Source organism: Toxotes jaculatrix, chromosome 16 (assembly GCF_017976425.1).
Source record: "Toxotes jaculatrix isolate fToxJac2 chromosome 16, fToxJac2.pri, whole genome shotgun sequence".
Classification (NCBI taxonomy): domain Eukaryota; kingdom Metazoa; phylum Chordata; class Actinopteri; family Toxotidae; genus Toxotes; species Toxotes jaculatrix.
The window spans coordinates 10,352,098-10,373,103 of NC_054409.1; the positions used below are offsets into that span (position 1 = coordinate 10,352,098).

General features: G+C 41.6%; 2 protein-coding genes across 5 annotated transcripts in view; both read left to right on the forward strand.

Moving 5' to 3' along the window:
* The window catches only part of LOC121195432 (protein unc-13 homolog B-like), a 61,584-nt gene extending 54,721 nt beyond the window's left edge, over positions 1–6,863 (forward strand). For 2 of the 4 annotated variants that reach the window (XM_041058892.1, XM_041058894.1), the window contains 9 exons: positions 1,326–1,414; positions 1,502–1,648; positions 1,918–2,041; positions 2,171–2,224; positions 2,378–2,455; positions 2,730–2,877; positions 3,408–3,500; positions 3,610–3,769; positions 4,237–6,863. In XM_041058892.1, the coding sequence (XP_040914826.1) occupies positions 1,326–1,414; positions 1,502–1,648; positions 1,918–2,041; positions 2,171–2,224; positions 2,378–2,455; positions 2,730–2,877; positions 3,408–3,500; positions 3,610–3,769; positions 4,237–4,522 (1,179 nt within the window). In that variant the 3' untranslated portion in view covers positions 4,523–6,863. Of the gene's footprint in view, positions 1–1,325; positions 1,415–1,501; positions 1,649–1,917; positions 2,042–2,170; positions 2,225–2,377; positions 2,456–2,729; positions 3,356–3,407; positions 3,501–3,609; positions 3,770–4,236 lie in introns of those variants that run through there. The other 2 variants (XM_041058895.1, XM_041058896.1) reach the window with 2 other exon arrangements.
* A 958-nt stretch (positions 6,864–7,821) lies between these two features.
* LOC121196027 (phospholipid-transporting ATPase ID-like) lies at positions 7,822–19,471 on the forward strand. Its single transcript, XM_041059795.1, has 28 exons — positions 7,822–8,138; positions 8,964–9,047; positions 9,216–9,274; positions 9,437–9,550; positions 9,888–9,986; positions 10,181–10,242; positions 10,420–10,492; positions 10,626–10,696; positions 10,784–10,866; positions 11,212–11,370; positions 11,891–11,979; positions 12,211–12,404; positions 12,546–12,754; positions 12,866–12,909; positions 13,000–13,165; positions 13,492–13,680; positions 13,826–13,941; positions 14,038–14,202; positions 14,533–14,644; positions 14,883–14,988; positions 15,905–16,055; positions 16,330–16,513; positions 16,645–16,868; positions 16,989–17,072; positions 17,238–17,483; positions 17,624–17,762; positions 17,857–17,987; positions 18,156–19,471. Exons 2-28 carry the CDS (start codon positions 8,993–8,995, stop codon positions 18,420–18,422), a joined length of 3,591 nt encoding a protein of 1,196 aa, XP_040915729.1. The 5' UTR covers positions 7,822–8,138; positions 8,964–8,992; the 3' UTR covers positions 18,423–19,471.
* The last annotated feature ends 1,535 nt before the right edge of the window (positions 19,472–21,006 follow it).

Genomic DNA, 21,006 nt, shown 5'->3' on the forward strand with positions numbered 1-21,006 from the left:
CCCACTGAAACAGGACGCCCCTGTGGTTACCATGGTGGAGTTTATTGTCTAGTCTTTATCGTCATTCGTGGTGATTTTTATACCTCGAGTTTTCACTTTCTTTCAGTGACATTTTCCCTGGTCTCTCCTCAAAGGTGGCCACTCATTCCCCTTAAACAACAGTTTTCTGTTGAACCTTTTCTTTAAACTGTGTTTTTTTTTGATGGTTTGTCCTTTTTTATTTCTCTTTTAAACATCTCAATACATTCCCACCACTCAAAGATGGATGCACCAGTAGAACAGGTAGGTTACATGCATACCAGTGTATGTATGTGCTGCCACAGCACTTTGTATAATGGCGATTGATCTTCTGTAGTTTCCCACTCAATATAAATGAAAATCAAATTCCAAATGGGAAATGACAGTTAACCGAGGTTGTCCTTCACCTTTCTGTGCTGCCATAGACTGAAAATGTATTTGAAGAAAAGAAGGTGAGTGTAGGTGAACAGACTCACGCATATCAATATATCCACACACACAAAACTCTGAGGCAAAAACAAAAAAACCGAACCACATACAGCACATTACAAACACAACATAATAATTTCTAGCTGCCCTTTTCTCCCCTGAAGCCTTCCCTCTGTGCTGTTTTGCAGAAACTTATCAGTCCCCTTCCCCCACTAATGGCACCATGTAACCCTGACAGGCCATGAATCAAAAGACCTTCGGATCATTGACTTAATGAGCCACACCATGGCTTCATCCATGTGGCTTAGCTCCCCTCCGGGCAGTGTTTATTTAGAAGATGCCACAGTGTACCTGGGTTAGGTGCATTCATAGATCTTTCCTACTTGTTCCCTCACCCTGTGATTGTGAGACTCACTACTTGTAAGACACACTTCTCTTGCAATATTAAACTTTTTATTTTTTCAACGTGCTCCCATCAAAAGTTGGAGACTGCTGAGAAAAAGGTGGGTTTTAGCAGACGTATATGTTAAATTTTAATCATTTTTTTTTCTACTCTTATTTTTCTTCTTCCCTTTTATTAACTGCATTGAAAGAGTTTCTGGTCCTCCATGTTTGGGAGGAATCTGGCACACATTTTCTTTCTCCCTTCTCTGTCTTTTAAAAGTTTGTGAAAGCTATGGGAAGTTTGTGTGAAAGTTTTTGTGACTTTTTTTTCTGTCAACATATTTCAGACTTCCTTTTTGACTCTGCCGCAGTATATAAAATAAAGATTCGATTTTTAGATTCAACTTTATTGTCATTACACATGTACAGGGACAGGCCCTCAGTCAGTTTTAAACTAACACCTCCTGGACTTCTGTCTGCCTGTCTTTCTTCAGATGGACACTGAGGCCAGCGACTTACTGAACGACCTGCAGGTGAAGCTGAACAGCGTGCTGGATGAGCTCAGCAGTACATTTGGAAACAGGTACATATACCGTTCTCGCATATACGTACAGTTAATTCAGTAACCTCACATGCATTTGTGTTGATTGAGCATCCTCCTTCTCATCAGTTTCCAGAGCCGTATCAACGACTGCATGCGACAGATGGCGTCTCTGCTGTACCAGATCAAAGGGCCACTCAACGCCAACAACAAGAACCAGGTGGAGGGCGACTCTGATAACATGCTAAGGCCACTCATGGATTTCCTGGATGGAAAGTGAGTGGATTAATTAAGATTTGAGACTCTTTTCTGTCCAGTTTGTTTTTTTCTTTTTCTACAGTGTACTCATTTTTTTGTCCTACTATAATCTGAATGTATACACCTTCTTAAGGTCACACTAAAACTGAATGGTAAAAATCTTAAATTGGAATTTTCAACAATACCAGCACCACTTAGAGGTCAACACACCTCATCTCTTTCTGTGGTCCATGAATCTCATTAACCTGTGTGTATATGTATTTGCGTGTGTTTGCATGTTTTTGCAGGCTGACACTGTTTGCCACTGTATGTGAGAAGACTGTACTGAAGCGTGTGCTCAAGGAGCTTTGGAGGATCGTAATGAGCAGCCTGGAGAAGACTATTGTCCTGCCGCAGGGCAACGACACCTTTGTAAGTCCAGTAATTGTTTCTTTCTTTGCTTCAGCATTTGTTGATGTTGCAGATTAATTTGACTTTTAGGTGCAGAAATACAACTGAAATGATCAACTCACTTCTGTTTTTTTTTTTTTCCTCTTTCAGGGAGCACAGATCCTCTCAGCTGCAAAAGAACTCGGTCAGCTCTCCAAACTCAAGGTATCATAATACGTTCATATATTTCAATCCACATTAAATGGAGCTCAGTGTTACCAGACTCTGTAGAACTGACCATAAAATTACTCGTTGAGAGTAAATGAATCTCTTTTTATGGCACTAACTCATCTCTTTTCTCATTATTGGGATGTGCAGGATCACATGGCAGGGGAGGCTAAAAGCCTGTCTCCCAGGCAGTGTGCTGTCATGGACGTGGCACTGGACACTATCAAGGTCAGTTTATACGGCGGGCTTTGGTTTCATTGGGATGCAGGGTAGACGGGTCGAATTAGCTTCATCAACTATTCATCCATTAATCAGGTACCCTGAAAGCTTATGTCGAAGCCTGATTTTAACTGGTCAGGAGAATGTGTGTAGAGGATTAAGTGGATGTAAATCAGACCAGCTTTTTTTAAAAATAATCCCTAATACTTTTGCCCAAAGTGTAGTAAACCTCCAGTTGTTCCTCCAGATGTTTGCATGGTCTCATCCTCTGTCTCCCTTGCAGCAATACTTCCACGCAGGAGGCAATGGGCTGAAGAAAGCATTCCTGGAGAAGAGTCCTGAGCTGTCCTCCCTCCGCCACGCTCTGTCCCTATACACTCAAACAACAGACACACTCATCAAGACCTTTGTCACCACCCAGCATGCACAAGGTAGTTTAGACCACTGCCTAATGATACATCTGAAGGGTAAAACAACTTTCCCATAATAGACCAGCAGAGGGTGCCAGCTGACCAGTGTGTGTTTGTAGAACAAGGCCTTTCCCTGAAGATTCTCTCTTTTAGGTCTGCACCTGTGTTTTGTGTTTTTAACATGTTCTTGATGCTGGAATTTGTTGACATGTTATTGCTGTCTTCTCTTATCTCCCGTGCTGCCTCTGTGCCAGTGCACAATGGAAAGGGTATTAGGTTAACCCCCAATGAAAAAATACAGCCCAGCAGGGGTAGGTTTCATTGAAATCATCCACCAGCCTTCCTCTTCTTCCCCGCTCGCTCTCCCTTTGTACATTTTGTCACTCTGTGCCTCTAAAGGTGGGTAGGTCAACCCTAACCCAGCCTCTCCACCTGCACCCCCTTCCCATACTGACTGTGAATCTGCATTGTGAATCAAAGTTTCTTTTTTCGCCTTCATGGGGCCAAGTGAAAGCTCACTGTTGTACGTATGTGGGTGTGCGTTAAACTAGGCTCGGGCGTGGACAAGCCGATAGGCGAGGTGTCTGTCCAGATTGAGCTGTACACTCATCCTGGGAACGGGGAGCGGAAAGTTACTGTGAAAGGTCAGTTTGAGCTTTCATAAAAGGATCTCTATTTATTAGGCATTTTAAAGAACGCTCACTGATCTGATGGCATCATCCTTCTCCTATGTGTTTGCACGTGTTACTACAGTCATGGGAGCCAGTGATTTAAAATGGCAGACGTCCGGCATGTTCCGGCCCTTCGTGGAGATCACCATGATCGGACCTCACCTGAGCGACAAGAAACGCAAATTCCAGACCAAATCTAAGAACAACAGCTGGTCGCCCAAGTTCAATGAGACCTTCCACTTGTAAGTACTGTAACAGTTGTACCTGCTTTAGTATTATTTTATTTATTATGTTTTTGTTTCCTTTTTTTTGTTATGCAACAGCATCATTAGCTGTGTAACTGCATATCATATCTATTTACCTGTATAGCACATTTTCCACATTTACAGCGACAGTAGGCAGCTTGGTAACTGGAACATCAGTAAGTAAGAGGCAGATATTTGAAGAATCTGACCTTCAGTACTCAGGGCGATTTAATGTCCCATCACTAATGTTAATGTTCGCCAACCTGGTTAATCTGTGATGTTTTTCTGGAGGCTCAGAGTTTGGGTTTCATACTTAAAGTAAATCTAGAGCATCTACATTAAGTTGTAGTTGGGCTGCTCTTTTGTTGTTGCTGCTGTTTCTTTCAGAGGATGTACTTAAAGTTAACATGCTGCTTTGTTGTCGAATGACTGAAAGTACAAACCTCTGTGTTCTCTCTGCACAGTGTTCTGGGTAACCAGGATGGCTTCGAGTGCTACGAGCTGCAAGTCTGCGTCAAAGACTACTGCTTTGGCCGTGCCGACCGAGTGGTGGGTTTGGCTGTGATACAATTAAGAGACATCATGGAGAAGGGCAACTGCGCCTGCTGGTGCCCGCTGGGACAGCGCATCCACATGGACGACACCGGCCTCACCGCCATGCGAATCCTCTCCCAGCGCTCCAACGACGACGTTGCCAAGGAGTTTGTGAGGTTGAAATCAGAAACGCGATCCGCCGAGGAGGGCAGATAAGGAGAGCTGGAGACGGAGAGAGAAAGACAGAAAGGAAGGAAGGTCTCCTAATTTTAGTCTTGTCTAAAAAGCAGGGAATTCTTTTCCGTAGCTTGCCATGTGGACTCTTTCTTAGACCTTCGATGTGTCTTAGCTGCTGTTGACTGTTTGGTGGTGCTTTGCCAAGCTCACTGACTCACTGTCACGTTCACACTCTGGGTTTTTTGGACAAACACTCACTTTCCGTGTTCCTCAAACACTCACGTTATTGACAGAGCTACTGTAGAGCACGCAACCACGTAGACACCGGCTCACTCAACCTTCACACTCACCAGCTGTTTCACCAAGTTTCCATTCCTGGCAGTGACCACTCACTCAGTCATTTAACCTGTCTGTTTTTTTTTTACCCCCTCTCCTCATCAGCTGGAGTGGGACAGTGTGCACGCCATAGCCTCAAAGGAACAGAGGATGCCAGGCCCCGCTGGAGGGCCAACCAAGTTCCTACACCTTCCAAGTGTTGTTGTGCAAGTGCAATAACCCCACCTAAACCCCCTTCAAACTGTGGCCATGTGTTTTTCGATGCCTTACACTCTGCAAACTGTGAATGTGTGAAGTAAAGAAGTCTTTTGAATGCCCTGTTCTGTAGCTCCACTGTGATGGTCTGAGTAAATGTGAAAATACTGTATCGTTTATCTCATGAAAGGTCTTGAGCTCAGTGAATGGATGACTGGTAGCTAGGAGACAGCCCCAGTCCTAATCATGTACAGCTAATGTTCCAAGAGAAGGTACTAGAAGTAATAACCCATGATTTTGTCCCTTATTTTAAAGGATTGATCAATTAAATTTGTGCCTTGTCATGTTAAGTTTCCATTCCTGTTTTTTTTTTTCTTACCCGGGAGAAACAACAGTGATATGATCAGTATAAAACTTTAGAAGTGAAATTAACAACAGTATGATTTAAATCAAAACCAACAGTGTGGGCATTCACTGTGTATGTTCAAGGCGAGTCCTGTTTTGCCCATATTTATTTATAAGCTCAATTAACAACTCTTGGCTCATGTGGCCTAGTGGAACCATGACAGTGCAGCCATTTTATTTATTTTTTTTAATACATATTTATTGATGTATGTGCTTTTCAAAGCTCGTGATTTTAAAATGTTGTTTACTGCTGGGAACAGACGTGTTTGCCAGAACAGTGTGTTGTGAGAATTTGCACATTTGTCTGAATGAGTTGCTCCTGTAGCGTTGTACACGTAAAACAGCAATTTCTCTACAAGATGAGTTAAACACCATCAGAATAAAGTGACAACCTAGTGTTTGTTATAGAAGTGGAAACAAAGCTGTTTCCTTGACTAACATAAGAGATATCTTTTGGAGTTTTTCATTCATAGAAAAAAAACCTTCAGGTAACAACTTTTTCTTCCTAAAAAACAAAACAAAGAAAACAATATCTCAACATTTGGACCCAAGCTCCTCAGCTGCTGAGTTGATAAGGAGTCTAGAGTTATTTATGGTTTACATATATTTTCGTGCTCTGTTTTCTTCTACTCTTCCTATGAGTGGCCTTACTTTGGTGAAAAGAAAAAAAACAAACTGAATATGTTTTGAACCTTTTTTTTTAATCCATGTATTTCCTTTGGCTCTCAGCAATGAGTATATTGGCCACTTTCTTTTTGCCCACAATGATGTCAAATAAGTTTTCCAAGTGATCCTCCTTATCATTTTTGTACTTTTTATCTTTGATTATATAGCAAACATTGTAGGCTTAGTTTTCTTTGCGGTCTGTTATACTTTTTGTCATGTTTTGTAAATATTTCCCTTATTCCTCTTTAATAGTTTGGGATGATGTCAATGATGCTGTATTGTAAGATTTTTATGGACAGAAATAATATGCAGTGAGGTGTGTGCCAGTGAATTTGTTCATAACTGATGGAGAAATATTAAAATGTTACACTCAGTGAAGGATGGATATTGCTATGATGTGAGAAGCTCAGTGTGTGCACATTTTTAAAACCAGTCACACTATGTAGAAACCACAAAATCAGACTCCTCTTTGTTACAGTACACTAAACCCTGTGAATAATTTATGTTACTCGTTTATGTGGGCAAATCTTTCATAGCCATTCTGTAATATACACGTTCCTTTGTGCCAAGTTACAAGTGTTCGCTTTTTTTTTTCTAATTTCTGTATTTTGTAAATTTGTTAACCCTTGCACTATCACTCAATCACTGCAATAGTTAACGAGTCCAGTATATCAGTCAAAGTAACTGCATTTTTGTGGTGTTTTCTTTGTATTGTCACTATTCTGAAATGTTGTCATCACATAAACATTCCAATTAATAAATTTTGTATAAAGTATTTGAGAGGTATCTATAAATGTGCCTTTATTGAAGTTTTTCTTTCAGTGTTTAACACAACAAAAACAATTCTAATAACATCAAATAATTCCAAATGTTCTTGTTGTAAACTTAACTAGTGTGTGAATGTGTTTGTGTAACATGAGCATCACAAGTGGTGGGGGGAATTTTTCTGCTTTGAATCTGTACTCAATTTTCACAAAAAGCACTTGTTATTTCACAATGATGGCTTGTGCACAATTTAATTTAGACACTTAACTTTTTTTTCTACAACTAATTTGTTTTTTCTATAAAACCTGATTTTCTCACAGCTTTTTCAACAGTTCACAAACATCAACATCATTTTACAAAGCAAGTTATTCTTTTGTTAACATTTGTCCTGCATGTGTTTCCTGTTGGATCTTCCCACATATCTGTTTTACTCCTTTGAAAACATTATATTAGTGTGTGTCCTCTCACATCTGTGCAAACTTTGCATTCATATCTGGCTGTTAACTGGCAGAGAGCACACACACCTGCACACACACATAAACACAATAACTAATTTAGCAAGCCGCTCATGTAGAGGTCCCCTGGACGACACAGCGTTCCTTTGTGTTCGAGCCCAGGTATTAAATTCCATTTCTGAAAGCATGTTGAATAACATGTCATGAAGTCACAATATTCAGTCACAACACTGCCATAACTCACGTTATTGCAAAAAAAATGTTTATACTTCAAAAATTACATTAAATGAATACTTTATTTTGCTCCTATGATAGAGGCAAAATGTGAAGTCCTCAGTCTGAGCATGCGCACCCACCAAAAAGGTGTGTTACATACCTGACCGCCCAGATCACAACCTTTACGTTGGCCCTGATTGGCTGGAGCCATTCACCTGTACTGTTGTTTTACTGCCCCTCCACTCCTGCCCGAGATCTGCAGGTCCAAAGATCGCAGCACTGTTTGTTCAAGCCCTGAGCTGTTAGGCGCAGGGAGATCCCAGCTCTTCCTGCATGAACCTGAAACCTGTACTATAAGTGCCTCTCTCACCACTGCACCATTTCACCTGTCGTCCAATCTGGGCGTCTTTCATCCAGCCAGAGGCCCCATTCGAACCACCCTTCCTCTGTCTGGGACAAGATTGGTGCCTGGATGTCCAGACGGAGCCCAGACGAGGGCTTGGATTTGCTTCATCTGAGCCGGAAGCCAAAGGAACATTGAAACTCGCAGCATTTTCCCTCTCTCTTTCTAGGCCCTATGTGGGTGAAGGACACAAGAAATCACATTTTTGTTTGAGGTATGTGGCTGATTTTCTTTTGTTTTTAGACTTTGGTACTTTTGTGGACAAAGATCACGAAGCGGTTCACGTTCTGAACTCTTTGAAATGTGAGAAACAATAACTAATCAAAGTTCAGGCTTAGTCGCTCAATAACGTCTGGTTCACAATAAGTCAGATCGATTTCATAGTTGTGTGAGTGTGACAGTAGAACAATAACTTTGAATTCTTGCCTCGTTCTGTTTTCATTTCATGTGTTATAATGTGAACTTAAAATGGTGATCAAGTCAAACGTCCATGGCCCATATCATATCATCTTAATCTTTGTGGTTGTGCCATAAAGTTTACGCTGGTTCAAAGGGTTGGGAAGGGAGTGGGCAGATGTTTTTACAGCTCTGCAGCACCGATAAAGGATTTTCTAAATGATGTTACCATGAAGAAAGTCCCATGCATGTCTGACACGTTATCTAACTCAAAAGTCATGTTACCTTGAAATGTTTATAAAAATGCACAGAAATATACCTTTAATGTTTTGTTTGTGATAATTTGAGTGACGACCCGATTAAACAATTAGTAAAATTAGAAGAAAAAGTAAGTAAAAATACTCTAGAGTTGTATCTCAAGTGTCCTGATAGAAAGTCCTCTGCTGTCGCAGTAGTCTCTTTGATCACCAAAATATCAGGAAGCACATTATAACTGTATGTGCACATTGACGTTTTTGGTTCCCCCTCTCATTTGCCACAGTTTCACTTCCTGTGTCGGTAAATGGCCTAACTACATTGAACTAACCTTGGCCTCACCGACTCTACTCTGTCACAACATGTCATTTACATGCGCTTTCTGTAGGTGTGAAACATGGAGAATCTGAGCTGAAGATGGGATCCGTAGCGTCATACGTTCGCCAGCTGTGCGGCAAAGAGAAGAAGGAAGGTGAGATCTGACGCCTGTGCACACAAACTTTACACTAAGTGCTGCGTAACTGTAGCTGAGATTTTCTTGTTCTTACATCATGTCTGTGATAAACAATAGACAATGGACTAATAGCATCAATCCTTAGTAACAGCATCTCTTGTTCTGAATTTTTTTATTCTGTCACAGAGGAGGAGAGACACTTGCGAGCTAATGACAGGCCTTTCAACTTGTCTTACCACTATGCCGTAAGTGTAGAACCTAAACTAGATATAGTTAAAAATGTGGAGTGTTGTTGTGTGCTGTGCTTAAAGAAAAAAAAAGAATTCAATCAAATATCACAAATCATGTTGATTCATATTAGAATACAAAGCAGTGTAACAGTCACATGTCACTTTCCTCTTCTTCAGAACAACGCCATCAAGACCTCCAAGTACAACATTTTCACCTTCCTGCCACTTAACCTCTTTGAGCAGTTCAGGAGGCTCGCCAATGCTTACTTCCTCTTCCTCTTCATCCTTCAGGTAGACATTTTTTCTCTTTTCTAATATCACTGTACATGTTAACATGGACCATACTGGGGTTCTCAGGCTTTACAGTTTTTGTTGATTGAAAGGCACATGTCTGCTTACAAGTGCATAAATTCAATGTCCTTTTTTTTTTTTTTTTTGAATTTCCCACAAACTTAGCAAGTTGATCCACTTATCAAGGCTTATTTTTGCTGACTAATGTTGGTGTAAATATTTTTTGCAAATGTTATTGACAAATTGTCCAGAGTTCCTGTTTAAACAGTGCATTGCTGAATCCAACAGGTGCAAGATCCTGGAGCAGTTCAAATGTGTGTTTGTGTTGTCTTGACAGCTAGTCCCACAAATCTCCTCTCTTTCCTGGTTTACCACGGCTGTCCCCCTGATTCTGGTGCTGTCTATAACAGGAGTCAAGGATGCCAATGATGACCTGGTAAAACCTTGAAACTGTAGAAATTGAAATTGTGACCTTGAAATTGTAGCAATCTTTTGAAGGGAAAAAAAATAGAAAAACAATGATTTGTTAAATAACTGAAGTGGAATCACACTCAATTTTAAGACAGAAAATGCGAAAGTGAACCCGTGCATGTAAACAAACACTGCTTTCTTGTTATGTCAACTGAGTAGAACAGACACAAAAGTGACAACCAAGTGAACAACCGCAGGGTGGACGTCCTCATCGATGGAGAGTGAGTCATTTAAGATACAAATATCACATTATATTCAGAATATTTGTAAATTATATGTGATAAAAGCACAAATACATAGCTCAGAAGTCCATCAGCTCTGGGCAGTAAAAAGTCCTGTTTTATATGAACTGTTGTGCAGTGTTGAGGTTTTATGGTTTGTTTATATTTTTGTGGCAGACTGAGAAATGAAAAATGGATGAACGTTCAGGTTGGAGACATAATCAAACTGGAGAATAATCAGTTTGTCACAGTGAGTACAGAGGTTTTATGATGAAGATTATTTATTTATGTAAATGCAAGATATTACAATATTAATTGTAAGTAAGTTCCCATAAGTGACATCTTCCGTATTCTCAGCTGCCTTTGATGCTTTCATCTCTTAGGCAGATCTCCTGTTGCTGTCCAGCAGTGAGCCTCTCAATCTGGTGTATGTAGAAACAGCGGAATTAGACGGGTGAGTGTGCAGAGTATTTGTATGTCTCACACTGTCTTGGATTTCCCTGCGGTCACATCCTTCTCGTGTGCTCTTGGTCTCCCCCAGTGAAACCAATCTGAAGGTGAAACAGGCCCTGACCGTAACTGGAGAAATGGGGGACAGCATCGACGCGCTGGCTGGTTTCACTGGTGAGAGACTGAAAGATAAACACACCCCCTGATTTTTAGAATTGCAGTCTGGCTTCTTTACTGAGTAAAGAAAATTTTCTATTAGGATATTGACTTTTTATGTGCAGCACAACACAGAAACCAACGGCATGAACATCTGAAGCAAAAGGAAAACTTCCCAACAATAATATATCTACATCTATGACCCCAGCTAAACTTTTCAAAGATGAAAAGAGAAACCAAATAAACTTTTCTGTGTTTGTGCTCTTCTGATGATAATATATGGAAGCCCGTTTCTGCCAAAGTAGAAAAAAATAAAAGCTGTTTCTCTGAATGGGACGCTGACATCTCACCCCTGTCTCTCAGGTGAAGTGCGATGTGAGCCTCCCAACAACCGTCTGGACAAATTCAAAGGGACCCTGACTCTGAACGGACAGACCTACGCCTTGGACAACGACAAGGTGCTGCTCAGAGGATGTACTCTGAGGAACACTGAGTGGTGCTTCGGTCTGGTGATCTTCGGAGGTAACCTCTCTCACTACAGTAGCTGTTAGTATAGCAGCTGTGTTATGCATAGTGTAATGAATGACCCACAAATTGTCACTTTTGGCTCCAAACAGCCATTTATTCTGGTTACAAGGGAATGAAAGTCAAGAGTCAAAGACTTTGCTTTGATGAGTTAAATCCAGAATCCATCAGCCTGTTCAACCGAGTAAAGAAAATCATTAAATGAAACTAAAGAAACAAAACGAGAAACTGTGTAAGCAGCTATATGGTACAGACAGGCATGTTTTAATTAAGGGGCAATGCCTCAGGCTCAGAGAAGCATTGTAAACTCCAGCGTTTAACCTATAAGCCCCTGTGCATTGTTAGGAAATCACATTATGTGATGTTGAGACAAAATGTGTAACTCACAATGCTAAACAAATACAAAGCTTCACTGAACATTGGATATTAATCCATTTTAGGCAGATTTTCCCTTCAAAACAGTCACAGCAGATACTGAAGACTTTCCTCTGTCTGCACGATTGTTGAATATCTCCAGGTCCCGACACCAAGCTGATGCAGAACAGTGGAAAGACAACATTCAAACGGACGAGCATCGATCACCTGATGAATGTTCTGGTTTTGTGTGTGAGTTTGACATCCAGGCATTTCTTCCACTTACAAGATCAAGAAATAAATCTCATCCCCTCACTCATTCCTAATCCAGCACAAGCCGCTAACAGTCATCGATTACGGCCCCATTACCTTCATAAAAGCATTCACTTTTGAAGTTCAGTTCGATTTTTCACCTGATCAATATTATCAATTGAATATTTTTGAATTGAATCATGGAGATGTGTCATGTCTTTAATCTATCAGATCTTTGGTTTCCTGGCGGCCATGTGCTCCATTCTGGCCATCGGCAATGCAATCTGGGAGGTGAGGGAGGGCTCGGTGTTCACAGCTTTCCTCCCTCGTGAGCCGGGGACTGATGCTGCTCTCTCATCCTTCCTCTCCTTCTGGTCCTACGTCATCGTACTCAACACCGTGGTGCCCATTTCTCTCTATGTCAGGTATGTTCAAGCCCGGAAAGGTGACAGAATCACAGAGAAGCTAAAGTTACCGTGACAAGTATCAGATCTGTTCTTTTCTTCGTGTGTTCCTGCATGCCTCTCGTTTCGACGTCTCTTACCCCTCCCGTGCTTGGATGTCAGCGTGGAGATCATCCGCCTGGGGAACAGCTTCTACATAGACTGGGACAGGAAGATGTATTACCCAAAGAATGACACCCCTGCCCAGGCGAGGACCACCACCCTCAACGAGGAGCTCGGACAGATCAAATACATCTTCAGCGACAAGACTGGAACCCTGACGCAGAACATCATGACTTTCAACAAGTGCTCAATCAATGGGAAAAGTTACGGTGAGCTGCTCTGCTCATATATATATAAAAAAAAAAAACACTACAGTGTTGAATGGACACACCAGCATAGGGCAAAAGACTGATTTCAGAGCATATTTCTCTGTTGTTCAGGGGAGCTGTTTGACTTTTCTGGACAAAGAGTGGAAATAACAGAGGTGAGAGAAGCACACTGATACATGATCACAGACTTTTGTTGAATTATGTGTAACTGCTCCAACACTTCTTCTGCTTCTTTTTCATTGCAGAAGACAGAGAGAGTGGACTTCACCTGGAACCATCTGGCTGATCCAAAGTTCATCTTTCACGACCACAGTCTGGTGGAGCTGGTGAGGCAGGGAAACCCGGAGGCTCAGGCCTTCTTCCGCTTGCTGGCTCTCTGCCACACTGTCATGCCAGAGGAGAAGAAAGAGGGTGAGCATCCTCTAATGGACACCTTTATTACTGCATGGCAAGTGTCTGCAAAGGCTTTAAACAAGCGTATTACATCTCTTGTGTTAACCAAATGGGGGTAGCACGGTTCCTAACAGTGCTCAGTCCTGAATAATGCAAATACTTTTATTCTTTATTTATTATCTTACTAACTGTGCTTCCAAGAAGTATTAAAGCCATAATGTGTGATTTGAAAATGTCAGACAGCAATGCACCCCATCACACAAATGTCCTTATTTTAACTTCTCTGTCTCCCTTTCCTCTCATCCATTCACCCCCTCTCTCTTATCATCCTCGTCTCCGGGCAGGGGAGCTCATCTACCAGGCTCAGTCTCCAGATGAAGGCGCTCTGGTGACGGCAGCAAGAAATTTTGGGTTCGTGTTCCGCTCACGCACACCAGAGACCATCACGGTCGTGGAGATGGGAAAACAAGTCATCTATGAACTTCTGGCTGTTCTTGACTTCAATAATGTCCGCAAGAGGATGTCAGTCATAGGTGAGAGAAAGTAGATGGTTCCTATGTTTGTGGAAATGACATAAGATGAAATCTATCATAGCAATAATCATAGCAACATTACCAAGTTTTTATGTGAGGCCCCATGCCTCTGTCCCTGCTAAATGGCTTTCACTATGATTTCCAGTCTGCAGCCCTGAGGGCAAGTTGACTCTCTACTGCAAAGGCGCAGACACCATCATCTATGAAAGACTGCACCCGACCTGTAGCAAACTGATGGAAGTCACCACTGGACACCTCAACGTGAGTGATGTGATTGCATTGTTAGTGTGTATTCTGATATAAAACTGTGTAAAAGATGTCAGGATTTGTGTTTCGTAACTGCTTTGAATTCTCCAGGAGTACGCAGGCGATGGCCTCCGCACGCTGGTTCTGGCCTACAAGGACTTGGATGAGGTCTACATGGCTGACTGGAGAAAGCGCCACCATGACGCCAGCACCGCCATGGAAGGACGAGAGGAGAGACTTGATGAGCTTTATGAAGAGATAGAGAAAGACCTTCTGGTTAGTCCTTAGACACATTGCTAGATAGTTTATGGCTGGTTCACTTCTTGGTTGGTAGTTTGGCTGTGTACTTATTTGAAGAAAAAAATTATATATACTTTTTTTATCTTGCCGCATAATACGTGAAAAGAATAATGATGAAACACCAAGAAATGAAGAAATAATGCCTCAACAGAAAGATCTACTGTGCAAACAGAGGTATAACATTAGCAACAATGTGTCGGGATGCCTCAGATTTATTTTGCTTTAAATATACAGTATTGGAATAATTATCACAGAATAATAATTTAAAAAAAATCCTTGTCACATTACCACACTGTTGTTTTTTAGCTGTTGGGAGCGACAGCTGTGGAGGACAAGCTGCAGGACGGTGTGCCACAAACCATAGAGCAACTGGCTAAAGCTGACATCAAAATCTGGGTGTTAACTGGAGATAAACAAGGTTAGTGTAGTAACATATGGGTGATTTTACACAGTGATTTAATGCGAAATATATTCTCATATTCTCTCATTGTTAATCTCTGTGTGTCAGGAACTCAGGGTGGCCAGTTTCAAAAAGTTCACATGACACATCTAAACACACTGCTTGTGTAAATTCAGGGTCCGAGTTAGTGGACATTTAGCATGTTTGACAGATGAATTGCACCACTTTGACTGAAAATATTGACATTTTGAAACAGAGACAGCTGAGAATATCGGCTATTCCTGCAACATGCTGAGAGAGGAGATGAAGGAGATTTTCATTGTGGCAGCTAACACGGCTGAAGGAGTCAAAGAGGAGCTACAGTAAGTCAGACAGATACAAAAGACTGTAACAAATGCAGTGTCTGTTGAAAATTTGGAGAAGTTTTATTTAACAGATCTCTTTGAAAATTCAAGTTCAAAGAGAGAACTATGACCTGGATGAATGAGAACATTCACAGACATATTTAACAGATCATTTTCCAAACTCAACATACTTCAAATAAGTGGGGTAAAAATGACCAGTAATACACGAAACACAATCCAACACAAATTTGATACATAAGTAAACAAAAGCAGGATTTTCACTTCTACCTACTGACCTTGGATTACGTAGGCTAAACTGACAACTGATGCTGGCAGGTTTTACCAGCTGTAAGCTTGTGTAAGTTAATGCTAAAATCCTGCAAGTTGGCTGAAAGCTTTGCTCTGTACCTGCCTTTTAATGTTTCCAGGTGATTGGCTTTAAAACAAAAAACTGTGTTTGTATTTCAAATATGCACACGATGGCTACATCCCGACTCTTGATACCAAGTATTGCTTTTATTACAGCTCCATGTGCACCAGTTTGCCACATGGAGAAATCCAAAGCTCAACAGGCCGGCTTTGCCAAGTTACAGTTGTGATGCTATTATTGGACAGTCGCTTTTTAAGGGTGGGGTTTAACAAATAGTGAATTGACCTTTCACGAAACACACTCATGTTTCCCTTAATAATTATTAGGATTAAAGTGGATTAAGGATTAAGATTTTCCACATTACTGACACTCTTTCAAAAGGAGGAGGCCTTTTACAGAGCCAGTGAAGGAGACATTATGTTTACTAGCATTAAGAGGTGGAACGGCTGATAAAAGTTTATAATTAAACTCAACACTGGCATGTGATACTTAAGCCCTGCTCATACAAAATTTCAGAGCTTTTTATCAACTCACCCAACCACCTCCATGTCCTACTTTTTTCAGGAATGCAAGAAGGAAAATGTGTCCTGAGGCATCGGAGGAGCCATCGGTGATAAAGGCCCGTGCAGGCCTGTTTTGGCTTAAGACAACAGAGACTGTGCTGGATGAGAAGGTGGATGGAGATTATGGCCTAGTTATAAATGGGCACAGTCTGGTAAGAAGGATGTTTTGTTTTTTGTTTTTTCTGGGCACATTACCAAGCTGTGTGTCCTTTTTTGTCTCTAAATGTCCTCGATCCAGAAAAAATTCACGGTGGATGTCCCAGTTTTTATTTGAGTTACCTAACCGGGCACAAAAATAAATCAATAGCTGCAAAGTCACCGCATTGTTGGGGGATGGATTGTACAGCTAAAACAAACATAGGCTTTTGTTGAGGGGACTTGATTCATACCTCACTATGGTAATCCCCTCTGTCCTTTCGTCCTCAGGCCTTTGCTCTGGAGAAGAACCTGCAGCTGGAGCTGCTGAGGACAGCATGCATGTGTCAGACGGTGATTTGCTGCAGGGTCACCCCTCTACAGAAGGCCCAGGTGGTTCAGCTGGTCAAGAAATACAAGCAGGCCGTCACTCTGGCCATTGGGGACGGGGCCAATGATGTTAGCATGATCAAGGGTAAGCTCATTCCACTCAGATGGAGGTGAATGAGAGCCGAGCTGGATTTGCTGCAAAACCAGCCAGCTGGAAAATAGTTAGCATTACTCGTTGTGTAAATTCAAATTCTTATTTTCCTGTCTGTCCTTCAGCTGCTCATATCGGTGTGGGTATCAGTGGGCAGGAGGGCATGCAGGCAGTCCTCTCCAGTGACTACTCCTTTGCCCAGTTCCGTTACCTTCAGCGCCTCCTCCTGGTGCATGGTCGCTGGTCCTACCTACGCATGTGCAAGTTCCTCCGATATTTCTTTTACAAAAACTTCACCTTCACCTTCGTGCATTTCTGGTATGCCTTCTTCTGTGGCTTCTCTGCACAGGTGAGGAACACGTATTTTACTCACAGTGTGTCATATAATTTAATCAGTCACATGCAATGTGAAAGAAATAAGTGAAGTCACAAAGGTATTGATACTGATATTTGTTGTTGTTGTTCATAGACTGTGTATGATGAGTGGTTCATCACCTTGTACAACCTGGTTTACACAGCTCTTCCCGTCCTTGGCATGAGCCTCTTTGACCAGGTATGTTACTGAAATAGTCAATATTCTGAAAGCACTCAGACACTCAATTCTACATTCAATATTTTTTGAGTTTAATGTCATATAATTTATATTTGGCTCACACCCTGGCATCTGTATCCCTCTGTATTATCTCTTCTCTCTCCCTCTAATCGTCTGCTACTGCAGGATGTGAATGACCGCTGGAGCTTCCAGTATCCTCAGCTCTACTCTCCAGGACAGCAGAACCTCTACTTCAGTAAGAAAGCCTTTGTGCGCTGTATGGTGCACAGTTGCTACAGCTCCCTCGTCCTCTTCTTTGTCCCATGGGCCGCCATGCGTGACACGGTCCGTGATGACGGCAAAGACATTGCTGACTATCAGTCCTTCGCTTTACTGGCGCAGACGTGTCTGCTTTTTGTGGTGAACACACAGGTGAAGAATACAACCCCTGTCACCAGAAGCATCACAATAAGCTATGGTTGCAGGATGTTTGTACCAATGTGATGAAATACGACACCATGGATGAAAATGTGCACCAGGATCTAAACAAACTTTTTACTTATACTTTTCAGCTGTGTCTGGACACCCATTACTGGACAGCAGTGAACCAGTTTTTTGTGTGGGGCAGCCTGGCCGCCTACTTCGCCGTCACTTTCACCATGTTCAGCAACGGCATGTTCCTCATCTTCACCTCCGCTTTCCCCTTCATTGGTGAGTAGCTTCAGCTCGTGAGCTGTGAGCTTGTTGGCGCCCACTTCTCATCTATCTGATTCTAACTACTGCTCTGATGTTTTTGGGCATCCAGGCACCGCAAGAAACTCTCTGAACCAGCCTAACGTTTGGCTGACCATATTCCTGACTTCCCTCCTTTGTATACTGCCTGTGGTGGCTTTCCGCTTCATCCTCATTCAGCTTCGGCCCACCATTAACGACAAGGTGAGTGGAGACATGACAGAGACTATATAAAACCATCATGTCCTTTATGCAATCCATCAATTCACATCATTATAAAAATATAAAAAAAAAAAAAGTGTTCTGACTTAATAAATGTACTCATATTAAGAAGTTTACGTGAGAGACTTGTCCCCTGTGTCTCCCCTTTAGGTGAGGTATAAGGTGCGAAAGGAGGGGTTGCCGGCTCCTGCACCTCGCCGCCCACCAACCAGGCGTGTCAGCACCCGTCGGTCGGGCTACGCCTTCTCTCACTCCCAGGGCTACGGCGACCTGGTGACATCTCGAAGGTTCCTGCTGAAAAGACCCGTGAGGAGTCGACCGGTCCTGTTCACCCAAACAGACTCTCCTCTGGCTCAGAATCAGCCACAGCACTACCGCACCATCACAGAGGAGCCAGAGGAGTCGCAGAGCCCTTAGACAGGAGCTGTGCAGGAACCACTGCAGAGAGTGCGTGGGACCAACATAAAAAGCTTTTATTTTGGAGCTCAGCTCATGCTCATGAGAGGATTCACAGGGTATTGTTCACTACCTGGATTGTTTCCAGGCCAAAGTTTTACACTTAAAACTGAGTCTGACTTTAACTTAAGACTTTTTTTTCTAATGGATGAATGTTCTTATCTCAACACAGACAGCCTTAAAGGACTACACTGGTGGTTCTTCCACCTCAATAAGTTCAACTGTCATTCACTGTGACGGATCTTCTATCTCAGGCATGATTTAATATTGGTAGATAAATAAACAGAAAGTAACAGCAGTCTGAGAAGTACAGTCAGAATAAAAAGCACATTTTAAACTAGCAATAAGATTAACACTGTGTCATGCACATCAAAATTTTACAATATTGTTATTCTTAAGAGATTGTTAAGTTAAATGTTTTTAAAAGTTGCCACTGGCTGATCTGGAGAAAACCGGATTACCACAGTGCCTGCGACATGAAGTTGCATTTTGTACCTTTTGATTTTTTTTTTCCCCGCAAGTGAATTGTCAATGCTCAGGGTGTCATTCTCAGAAAGGATAAAACATTAATTTCACTATCTATTGCCACTCTGATGTTTACATAAAGATTTCTAAACACTGTCTTATTACAGTTATGCTCTGTGTCGATAATCTGTTTGTTGTTTTAATATTCAGTCGTTCATGAAGGTAAAAACCTCACCAGCTACCACTTCATCACTGTTTTTGACGTACAGCTAGGGGTCAGTGTTGCAGTGTTTTCAACTTTCCAGAACCAGTATAATGAAGATCGTGTAGTGGTTAAAGTGTCATACTAGAGACAGAGCATGGACCAGCAGACGGCGCGTATCAGCACATAAAATACTTTTTTTTTTTCAGTCCTGGCACATATTTTGCTGTTGTGACCTTCATTTTATCACGATAATGAAGGTCAACATGAGATTTGTTTGTTGCCTGATAGAAGTTTTGACTGAATTGTTCAAATTTCTTCACAGGTGATCGTGAATAAAACAAATAACTTGGTTGACTTGTGTAGTCATTTCTTTAGTTACTTTGGAAATTCAATTCTTTTCTTTAAATATCATACTTAAAAAAAAAGAAGGGATCTTTCATTCACTAGACCAATATCGTTATTACATCAGATAGGACACACCTGTGCTTTTCCATGCAAGCACACATGGGAAGTGCAGTTCACAATTGTGGTTTCCAAGGTCCACATTCATGGAAAGTTTCAAAGGTACAACAGATCACAAAAACTGGAGATGAATTAGAACAGGATGTAAAGAAACAGAAATACACATTGTAAGTAGACTCCCTTGTGTACCTCATTTGTCCCCATTTTGCACTCTTGGCCTGATTGTGTGTGCTGTGTGTGTGTTCCAGCCTGAGTGTGGTGACCTAGATTCTTCCCGCCGGCTCACCTACACACCTGACAGTCATCACATCATCAACCTCCACCTCCAATCTGCTGTACTTAAGGAACTGCTCTTTACTTCATTCTCTGCCAGTTTGTCAGCTCGCCCACAGTGGTGGTAACATGTGGCCGACTCTCTTTAGAAACCCTCTCTGTGTTGAATTTACCTTGTCTGCACCCTGGGATTCATTATTTATTTCTTCCCTGTGAGCTCAGTGTCTGTTTCTGGCCCAAATTCTGCATTTTGGACCCTTTAAAGAACCTGACTAAACATCATGGGAATGTCATCACACAGCGTTCTAGAAATTGTTAAGATCTGCTGGTTTTTGTTTTGATGTTAGCTTAGTTTCAGACACCAGATAACCTTTGTCATTTCACCACAGGTAAAACAAGGCAGATTGACAGGCAGAAAAACGACAGGCTGATAGAAACATCCATACAGTACAAACCTGCATACATACACATTGGGTCATGGTGCACAGAGTTGTCAGAATCTAAAAATCAGTGTAAATATTTCATAACCTGCCCTCTTTTAAGATGCTTCAACCCAAACCTCTTCCAGATCTGTTTGCATTATGTATGCAGCTGTGTGCGCTTTCACTCTCTTCTTGCTTGTGTTTCCTCACACTCACACTCCCCTTACATGCAGACTGTACATCTGCAGACACGCACGCATATACTGCATTCAGCCCACAACTGCAGTGTCCTCTGGGACGGTGAGTGATAACATCACTGGCAGAGGGATGCCCCTGTATGGCATGTATCCAGAAGAGCTTTCAGTTTGCTTTCTGATCCACAAGAAACATGTTGGTGTATATTGCAGTTTATGGGTTTGTGTGTTCTTTGAATGAGAATGTGCTTTGCAGATAAAAAAAAAACAAAACTATATAATGTTCCCAAAAAGAAAGGGTCAGTAACAGGTTTGCAGAAAAGCCAATGCCTGAAGAGATGAAGCAGAAGAATAAATTTCTTCCAAAAATATATCAAAATTGATATAAAATCAAAAAACAGTTTTTACAAATCTTAGAGTTTGCTGATCTAATCTCCTTGCTTGCAGATTGACAAATATCCATGTACATCTAACATTATGCACCTGAATACTGTATAGGCTCAGCATGAAGGTTAAAAAAATGA